General features: G+C 53.5%; 1 protein-coding gene across 1 annotated transcript in view; it reads left to right on the top strand.

Moving 5' to 3' along the window:
• Positions 1–8895: 8895 nt before the first annotated feature.
• Positions 8896–10403, top strand: part of PSD2 (pleckstrin and Sec7 domain containing 2) — a gene marked incomplete at its 3' end in the record, with an annotated part of 28699 nt that continues 27191 nt past the window's right edge. The window contains exon 1 of the mRNA XM_081302349.1: positions 8896–9284. Within this exon, the coding sequence (XP_081158475.1) occupies positions 8911–9284 (374 nt within the window). The 5' untranslated portion in view covers positions 8896–8910. The remainder of the gene's footprint in view (positions 9285–10403) is intronic.

The raw sequence follows: 10403 nt of genomic DNA, 5'->3' as shown, positions 1-10403 counted from the left end.
GTCCCACCTTCCTCCTGCCCCTGTGGTGCAGCGTCCCTGCTCCTGGCTAAGGTCATCCCTCTCTACTCGTTCACTAGATTTTTCCTGTCCCCTTGTCTCCTTGGGCATTTTGTTCCAGCAAGTGTCCCTTCTGGCTTCGTCAGTCCCCCTCCCCAATCTCTACTAGATCATTCCATCAGCAGGTATCCTGTCATTCTTTCTCTTGGCTTAAGACCTTGTTCTCCTGTCTTCTCCACAGCACCACCACATCTCTCCTTCCTTTCCAGTGAAGCTCCCTGGAAGGGTTGTCTAGACTCCTATCTCCACGTCCTCTCTGCCCACTCCCTGTGACTGTGCTTTGGTTGGCTTTGCCCCTGCACTCCACTCCATGACCTCCATGTAGTGGCACAGAGGCCAGTTCTCAGTGCTCTTCTCCAGCATTTGACACCTTCAGTCTCTCTCTTCCTTGATACACTCTCCTTGACATCCAGGACCCCATTCTCCTGTTCTCTTCCCACCTGGCAGGTTGCTCCTTCTCAGCTTCCATTGTTGGTTCCTCTCTTCCTCCCCGGGTGATCCAGGAGTGTCCCAGGACTCAGCCCTGCACAGCTGTCTTCCCCATCATGTGGATCTCATCCAGTCCTGTGGCTTTAAGTGCCACCTATATGCTGCCAGCCCCCTCATTCATATCCCAAGACTCCACCTTTTCCCTGGGCTTCAGGAGGCGGTTCCATCTCTCAGCCTTGGAATCCACCAGACACCTCCAGCTCAACTTGTCCAAAGCAGATCTCCCCATCCTCCTCCCCAGACCTGTTCCACCCAGACTTTTAAAAAATCTTTTAAAAATGTTTTTGTACAGAATGCCTTCATCTTATTTGTTTATTTTTATGCGGTGCTAAGGATTGAACCCAGTGCCTCACACATGCTAGACAAGGGCTCTGCCACTGAGCTACAGCCCAGCTCTCCACCCAGCCTTTCTCTTTTCTCATGTCATTCTAGTTGTTCCAGGCTCTTGATTTCTCCTTTCTACTGCCCTATACATTGCCCATCAAAGGGTGAGGCTTTACTAGTGCCTCGCTGTCCCCTCAGAGGGCCTTGGTGAGTGAGGAGACCCAGTTTCCTGGCTCTCGCCCAACACCTGGTCCAGCTCAGCCCCTGCACACATACTGTGCCACATACTGTGAAAAATTTTTTCCTTTTGGTACTGCGGATTGAACCCGGGGGGCTCTACCACTGAGCTACATCCCCAGCCTCTTTAATTTTATTTTTAAAAATTTGAAACAGGGTTTTGCTGAGGCTGTCCCTGAGCCTGTGATCCTCCTGCCTTGGCCTCCCAAGTTTCCAGGATCACAGGTGTGTGCCACTGTGCTCCGCAGTGCTGTGATATTTCCATCCAAGAGGGTACAACTTGTAAGAGCCTGAAGTGAAATCCTAAAGCAGAGACAGGAGAAGACAGGGAAGCAGAGGGAAGGAGGGAGGGGACCAGAAGGACCGGCCAGGGAAGGTTAAGAGAAGCTACACAATGAAGAGCAAGGGGGGGAAGGTGAGAGGGAGGAGGCCTGGAGGGAGAGGGCTTCCCTTGGGGGCTGTGGGCAGACCACATGAAGATCTGAGGAACTGGTTTTAAGAGTGCACGTCAGGTGCCTGGCTCCTTCATGGGAGGATCTGGAAGGTGAGGAATGTGAACACTGGGCAGAGGGAGGGGAGGAGGGGCTTCTTGGTTCATTTCTCTTGGCTATTGAAGCGGACTGAGTGGAGGTGGCCCAGAGACTGAGGCCCCTGGGCTCCCAGAGACTGACCCCTGCTTGGTTGGCAGGACTTGCACCTGGTCAGTCCACTGTAGTTCTTGGAGCTGACTCTCAGCCCACAGGTCCTGGGTCACCTGTGGGCTCTAGAAGCAGGGCAAGTTCCAGACACCCCCAGAAGTTCAAGGGAGGTAGAGCAGTGGTCAGTCTGGTGTGGATTCTCTTAATCAGGGCAGCCTTTGAATGATTCCAGATAGCTGGGGTTCACCCTGGAGGGAGGTCAGCAGGAAGCAGAGTCGCCAGCTATAGACGTGATGTGATTTGGGTTTTGACAGCATACACTGTGGATTTCATTAGTGTGAAGGGCTCTCCAAACCAGCATGCAGATGTATGCAAATGCTAAGCAAAGGAGGGTGCCAATGGGCTGAGGGATCGGGAGAGAAGCAAACTAGATGTCAAGGAATGACCTTTGCGGAGCGAGCCTCTAGAGTCCCAGCAGGCTGGAAGGCACAGGAAGATGTGAAAGTGCACCCAGCCCAGGGGACCTCTGCCTGCCCAACCATGAGAGCGGAGAGCTCTTCTCTGCCCTCACATCCCAAGCAAAGTCTGCTTCCCTGGTGGCCAAACCAAGAGAAAGAAAGGTGCTGGGCTCATTAATAATTCCTAATGGGCACCACCTGAAGGGGACGGACACTTTTAAGGGAGGCCCAGTTTTCTGGCTCTCTCCTGACACATGGTGCGGTTCCCGTGCCTTAAGATGGAGAGATTGACATTTAAGTGGGAAAGTCGATGGGTTCAGGACTGTAGGGTCCTCCTCTGCCTCAGGAAAGGGTGGAATCCTCTGTATATCCCTCCCCATGACCCCACAATAGTTTTTCTGTGCCTCTACCTTCAGGCTGAGCCTCTGAAATTCTTGCTTCAGAAGCCACTCTGACAGCCATCAGGGGACAAATGACTGTGAGGCTGAATGGCCTGTGTTCTCTGTTGCTCTTCTGGGCATCCCACCCCGGAGATAAGGCAGCCAGCTAGTTCCTCCGAAGCTCTGAGAGGGTTCTGGAAGGTATACCTGTCCCTGAGCACCACACACACACCCTCTCATTTTGTCTTCATAGCAGCCCTGCAAGGCACGTACTGTTAGTATGTCCCATTTTATGGAGGAGGACATTTTATGGAGGAGGACACTGAGGCTCAGAGATTTGAGCAATTTTCCTGAGGTCAAATAGCTTGTGGGTAGCAAAGCTGGGATTCGAAACAGGTCTTTCTGAGTGTGCAGTTTGACTGTGTCCTGACCCACTTTCCTGGACTGTCTTAGTCTGAGGCACTTGTTGTCATACAAGGTGGTTCAATCTGGGAAAGACCAAATGGGTTAGGAGGGTTAGGGCCACTTTGGCCTGCAGAAACAGAGAAGTTCCTGAGACTCCTGGGTAGACATCCCCTCCAGTTATTTTGGGCTCCTTCCTCCCTGGGGAGCTGGGATGTTGAAGAGGTATGGGTTCAGACTGACCTGGGCCTAGGGGCATGCCTGGAGCTCTGGGATGATAGGAAGAATTGGCCTTTCAGTGCCTTGGTTAGCAGAGGCTGCCAGGAGCACGATGAGCTATGTGATCCGGGGAATTGACCCAGGGGTCTTCCAGGCAGTTTCTCGCTGCACATGCTCAGTGATCCAGCAGCTTTTGATGGAGCTAGAGTGCTCGGGCCTGGGCCAGCTCGAGCCCCAGGCTGACGGGTATGGCTGGCCAGGGTCTGTCCTGAGCATTTCCTATAGGCCAGCTGTTTGCATTGATTGGCTTGTGTGAGTGTCCCTGTGTGTGCCCTTGTGAGTTCATGAGTGTGTGAAGATCCCAGCTATGTGCTAAAATCTAGATGAGTTAGCGAGCCAGTTAGTTCAGGAAGAATTTGGGGGAAAGGCAGCAGGGTCAGGGGGGTGGTAAGGGTAGGTTCCCAGGGGCAGAGAATGATTCAGAAGTGAAAGGTTTCTTGCTTTTCTTTTTCTTCCTTTCTTTTTTTTTTTTTTTTTTTTTTTTGGTCAGGGAACCCTTGTGAAGCTCTCTGCACCTCCAGTGTCAGAGATGGAAGGCTCTTGGGGATTGTCCAGGTTGGGGCTCATGCCCAGAGCTTATAAATGGGCTTTTGAGATCTGTGAGCCTCTCAAACAGTCTCAGAATGCTGTGCATATATCTGGGGCAGGGTCCTCATCTCTATCAGATGGCTGAGAGAGACCCCGGATGTGGGAATGGTTCAGAATCTCTGATACAGGTGGGGAAAATGAGATCAAAGAAGGTCTCATTTTCATTTTTTTTGAGCTCCTTTAGCAAATTAGAGGCTAAACCAGTAGTCTGTCTCCCTGGGACATCAGTGATCTCGGCCTTACCTCCACACCGACATTCCAGAGCAGTGCTCTCTGACCCCAGCCTCTTCTACATGCTGTTCCCGGGCTAAGCAGCCCTGGACTCCTGCAAGCTTAGGTTTTGCCTGTTGGGAGAAGTGCTCAGCTCCAGAGCCCCTGTCCCAGCTCTGCCCTGGTGTCCCCATTTCCACCAAGTGGTCTGCACCCCCAGCCTCAACTCCGGGCTGCCACTGTGTATGGGGGTGGTCAGTGTGGGTCCTGTTTTCCCCAATGCCACCCAGCCTGACTCTCTGGGTTATCCCTTCCCTGGTCCCAGATTCTCCCAAAGCAGAAGGATTTTTGACCCAGTGACGTTGGTCTAGCTGCCTTAACTTTGCCTATGAGCCTGGAGGCTGCTCATCCCCACTTTGTCACCCAGAGGATTGCCCCATGTGTCCGTCTACCTCCCTCCATGTGTTAGTGTGTGTGCGCATGTGTGTATGAGCATATTGCTCAGAGACAAGTGCATGGGCACCTGTGCACATATACTTGCCTCTGTGTCTTACAGTACCACCTGGAGCCTTCCTGCTAGGACCTACCCCCACTTGGGCTTCCCACTGTCCCTGGCTTAGACCATGGAAGGGACCATAAGATTATCCCTATAGTAGTCTAGTGTTCCAAGCAGACTCTCAGCCTTGTCATTTTCCAACTTTGTGACCCTGAGCATGCTCCTGAACCTCTGCCAAAGATGGGGGTGATGATAGTTCCAGGGTATCCATTCAACAAATATTTATAAGGTGCCTACTGTATGTCACATATGGTATGAGGCTATGGAGAGACAGCTATGAACATGACAGATCCCCACTCTCATGAACTTGCTTCTCAGTGTCAGGGAGATGGGCAGGATGTAAGCAGACAGCAAAGGGAGTTCAGTTCTGCTTGGTGCTCTGATGCCTCAGGGTGGAGTGTGAGAGTGTACTAGGTGGTCAGAGATGGCCTCATTGAGGAGGCAGCATTGGAGTTGAGCCTGGGATGGCAGAAAAAGCAGTCATTTAAAGATCTAAGGAAAGAACCTTCTAGGTCAAGGGTATAGTTGGTGCAAAGGCCCTGTGGTGGGAATGAGCTCAAGGAGAGAAAGAAGGCCAGGGTAGCTGAAGGGAAGGAGGAGAGACAGCAGACAGCTCAGGCAGGGCCTTTTTAGGCCATGCTGGGGGCGGGGGACTGGATTCTAATCTTAGGGTGATGGGAAGCATGAGAGGGTTATGAAGAAGGCGGGCGTGTGATGTCATTTGTGTTTTCATAGTGCACTCCAACTGCTGTGGGGAGAGTGGCGAGGGCCACAGGGTTGTCTCAGGAGCAACTGAGACCCAGAAAGTGCTTGGCTCAGCTGTCAGCTCTAGCCCAGCCAGGGTTCCTCTAACATCATGGTCCTTATCTTGTCTGGTGCTGAAAAAGAGGCTGCTGAACCCAAGGTCATCCCAAGGACTGTGGGTAGTAGGAGCTCCTGCCTTGAAAGGGCCCTGGATCAGGCTGAGAGAAGCTGCAGGGATCTTGGCCACTGGCAGCCTGTCATTTGCAGTCATCTCCTTGGGATGGATGCCCAGGGCCCAGCAGTACCCTCTCCCTTACTCTTGCCAGTGGGGCTGGAGGTGGGCAGGGTCAGTGCTTCAGGCCTTCTCTCTGGGTTGAGAATATGGGCCCTTGATTTCATGAGAGGGCCTGATAGGGGGCCTGGAAACGATGGCTCATCCTGTACCTCCAACCTTGGGCAGCAGAGGGAGGCTACAGGTTCTGGAGGCAGCTACTCACCGTGTGCTCTCCTGAAGCCTTCCTGGATTCTGTGCCTCAGTCTCCCCATTTGTCAAATGTGGTGGTGGAAAGAGTAGAGCCTGGTTGCCTTTCATCCTTGACCTCAGATCCTTTTTTTTTTTAAAGAGAGAGAGAGAGAGGAGAGAGAGAGAGAGAGAGAATTTTTTAATATTTATTTTTTAGTTTTCGGCGGACACAACATCTTTGTTTGTATGTGGTGCTGAGGATCGAACCCGGGCCGCACGCATGCCAGGCGAGCGCGCTACCGCTTGAGCCACATCCCCAGCCCAACCTCAGATCCTTAAACCTCAGATTGCTCAGCGTTTGTCACCTTAGGTTCCTTCACCAGCCCTGGGGGAGGAGGGGCAAATGGTCCCATTCTGCAGATGGCTTCACAAAGGCCACATGGGGCAATGATGAACCGGGTACGTAGCTGTTCCAAGTGAGGCTTTGGGGCATTGTTTTATACCTCTGAAACTTACCACTTACGCACCCCTCCTGAGGCTCAGTAAGAAAGGGGGTCCTGGCTCAGCTCTTCTAGGCTCAGCTGGCCCTCTGCCCTGGCAGGGACTCTGGGCCCCCCGCCCAGAATAGAGCTCAATGCTGCCCCTTGTCTGCCCACCCAGAAACCAAGCATGCAGCCCAGTGCCCGGTGCTGGCAGAACCTCCATCCTGCTCCCAGCTGTAGGAGGACATGACAGGGCAGGTAGGGATGCAGCTAGCTTGAGGAAGCTGCTAAAAGTTTGGGGGGGGTAGCATAGGGGTCTTTCAAGGGGTCCTTGATTTATCTACAGCCCTGACTTTGGGGCTGGTGGAGATTGAGCATCAAGCGAAGCCACTTATACTCTCAAACCTTGGGTGGGATCAGGCTCCAACCTCATGCCTCAGACCAGCGCTCACCTGGCCCCGGGCTGGAAAGCAGGCCAGAGGGCTAGACTAAGATTCAGGCAGCAGACCAACAGGCCCCCCTCTCTCTTCATTTCTTTTTAAATGCCACCCCCCACCCCCTGGAGACTCAGTTGAGGAGGTGACCTCCCGTCCTCCTGTTCTCCCTCCTCTGGGTACACAACCAGAGGGAACAGATCGAAATAGCAACAGCGGTGGCGGGGATGTAGGGCAGACCAGAAAGACAGTGCTGAGCCCCCAGGGTCCCTGGTGTCCTAGGATCAGGGTTCAGATAGTTTGGAACCTGAGCCTTGCTTTCAGATTTTTTTTTTTAATATGTGGACTTTTAAAAAAAAATCTTATTCTCATGCAGTAGTCTAAACTCTAGAGGTGGTGATCAGGGTGGGTGGGCTGGGGCCGCAGGTCTGTCTGACCTGTCCTCTTTTTCTCCATCTTTGCAAACCCAAGATTCAATTAATTTTGTCATAGCCGATCTTTCTTCAAGGACCTAGAAGTCCACCGAGAAGTAGATCCACCTTCCTCTCTGGGCTCATCTTCTTTAAGAGGGAAGTCCTCCTGGAGTCTAACTCATGTTTCCCACACTTGCTTCATTATAGAATTACAGGTGGCCCTTTCTGTCCTGTAGAGTCTGTTCAGAGTCTGGGGTAGACTCTGGCTATCTGTATTTTAACGTCGTCCTCAGGTGAGAATTCTGAAGAAGCATGTACAGGAAGTTTGGGTCTCATGTTCTTGTAGTTGCCCCTGCAGCTTGTTCTGTTGCAGCCCAGAAAGAAGACCCATTGCTCTCCTCCTTCAGCCTCTCCTGGACCCCAGCAGCCCTTCTCAGAGGAGAGTGGGGGTGCTGGGGGTAACCAAGGCCTATGGAGGGGAGGAAGAAGGTGGCCCAGCCAGAAACAGGAACAATGCCCTGAATTCCTGCTTTTTGCAGCTTTCAGGGCATTTGGAGTCACTGGTTCCCCCCTCCCCATACCAAGCAGAGGTGACTGTGGGTGGCTAGCCTAGACTAGGTGGGGCCAGGGGCAGAGAGTGGAATGGGGTGAGCTGGATCACAGCTCTTTGCATACAACCTCTACCCTTCCCAGTAGGATGCGGTTGGGTAAGCGGGTGGGAAACCTGGGTTGGCTCCTAGCCATTGTAAATAGAGATGGAGCACAAAAAGGGTCTCCTCATTTCACGAAAGAGAAGCAGACCCAATACAAGGCAGCGAGGAGTGGGGCTGGCCTGGCCAGTGCAGTCAGGAGGCCTGGCCTAGACTGACACAGGCCACACAGAAAGTTGGGCAGAGTGGGGCCTGACCCGCCTCGCCGTGCTCTCCCCGCAGTGCTCCCCAGGGGCTTCCTCTGAGTCCCTCCTCAAGCCTGGCGAGCTGTGGTGGGGATCTGGATGTGGAGGGGAACCCCAAGTCTTTTCCTCCTCCCTCTTGGCACAGCCAGAGTGCTGGGCACTACAGAGGCAGCATGGTCTCCCTGAGGCTCTCGGGTGGCGCTGCACTCGCCCAGCACCCTGGACAGCGCCTCACTCTGGGCCTCCTATGGCTGATGTCTCTAAGATCCACTTTGGCTTCCCTGGGGTGGACTCACCTCTGACTGAGCTGACTGAACTGCACTTCTGTTGACTTCCTTGCTTCCTCTCCTAATGCCCCATAAGGGTAGCCTCCAGCCCAGTTCTCTCCACTAACTCTAAAGATTCCCTCATCTCTGGCCCCTGGAACAAGCGCCGGGGACCTGTCAGCCAGCAGGAATGGAGGGGCCTGCAGGAGGTGCTGCCAGGGCCCAGCTCCTCCCTACCTGGATCTTCCCTGGGGGACTTTGGTGAATTCTGGAGGGCACCACAGACACAGGAGGTAACAGGGAAGACAGGAACTGAGGCACAAGGGATTGACACAGGTCAGGGGACAGTGAGAGGGCCTGGTCTAGGCAGGGCAGTGAGGGGGCCCTGACCTGAACCCAGACTCCAGCTGGAAGGGTCCTGAGATCATCATGACCACCCTCCTGCCCTCAGGCAGGCTGTACTGGTACTGGTTCTGCAGGGCTTTGGATCTCCTGATCCTGCCTGTCTGACAGACTCTGACCTCATCTCTCCATCTTCTGCCAGGTCTACTGGAGTCCCAGGAGCAGCTGGGACAGGATGGAAGCAGTGGCTGCCATGGAGGAGGATAAGCTCCCATCCTCACTGCCTGAGGAAGGCGGTGCCACTTGGGACCCCAGCCTGGCACCTGAGGCGGAACCTGGGGTCCAGAATGGAATGGCAGCCAGTGAGGAACTGAGCAGCCACCTCAGCAGCCCAGTGCACGAGGAGAGGGGAACCCTGGAGGATACCGAGGAGCCCACAGAGGACCCAGATGAGGCTCTGTCTGCCCTCAGCCTGGGCCTCTCCCTCACCAATGGCCTAATCCTGGGGCCAGATATGAACATTCTAGAAGATTCAACAGAGTCCAGGCCCTGGAGGGCTGGTGAGCTGGTGGAGGGGGAGGATATCCCCAGGAGCCTCTGTGCAGACACTGAGGACCCTCAGCTGGGGTAAGTGGGTGTCTTGGGTTGGAGGCTTTCCATGTTTGGCAGCTCCAGTCCTATGTGGCCTGTGCCTAGCCCCTTATTTTTTTGGTCCCTGTTTTTATCATACATAAGATGGGACTCTCATATCCCTATTTTGTCCACCTTCTGGATGTTTGGGGAGGATAGGGCCATGAGTGGGAATTCAAACGCTAGCAGGTTTATTGTATCCCCATCCCTCAGCCCCGCAAGTCATCACGAGCTGATTTTGTCAGGTGCAAGGATTTTACTCCCTCCATCCTAGACTGGCATTTGAGTTCCAGATCCTTTCAAAATGCTTTGATGGGCTGGGGTTGTGGCTCAGTGGTAGAGCGCTTGCCTAGCATGTGTGAGGCACTGGGTTCAATTCTCAGCACCACATATAAATAAATTTAATAAAGTGCTTTGATGTGCCAGGTGCGGTGGCACATGCCTGTAATCCCAGTGGCTCAGGAGGTTGATACAGGAGGATCATAAGTTCAAAGCCAGCCTCAGCAAGGGCGAGGCGCTTAGCAACTCAATGAGACCCTCTTTCTAAATAAAATACAAAATGGGGCTGGGGATGTGGCTCAGCAGTTGAGTGCCCCTGAGATCAAAAAACAAGCTTTGATGTGAAGGTCATCTGGGCCATGCCTCGACTTTCTGCAGATGAGAATCTACCAGTCCTGCAGCTGGCCCCAGGAAAGCAGGCTTTGTGAGGTAGCCCCTCTCAGCCACCCTCACCTGAGGTTGCCATCAGAAAGTTCTACCGGGATTCCCGGCTTCCTGGAGTTGTAGCCTCATTTCCATTATCCTCAACAAGAGGTGGCAAGACTTGAAGTCTTGGGATGCCATTGGGAGGAGGGATGTGCATGGGAAAGTCTAGAAGGCACCAGAAAGGGCTGAGAAGAGAGCATAGAAGAGAAGGCTTGGTGAGCACAGCTGTAGTCTCTGGCCAGAACAGGCAAGTTGCAGGAGTATGTGTGTGCCTGGCCTACACAGGGGTGTGTGCATGGGCATGCGTGAGCATGTTGTCATGCATGGGCTGTGTGGTTGTGAGTGGGGGTGTCAGTGTCTGGTGTGTGCACTTGTGGGTGTGTGTGTTTGGGCCTGTAGTGGGTGTCTGGA

The sequence above is a fragment of the Spermophilus citellus genome (assembly GCF_964194105.1).
Source record: "Spermophilus citellus genome assembly, chromosome: 1".
NCBI classification, from domain to species: domain Eukaryota; kingdom Metazoa; phylum Chordata; class Mammalia; order Rodentia; family Sciuridae; genus Spermophilus; species Spermophilus citellus.
This window is presented reverse-complemented; position numbering and strand designations above follow the sequence as displayed.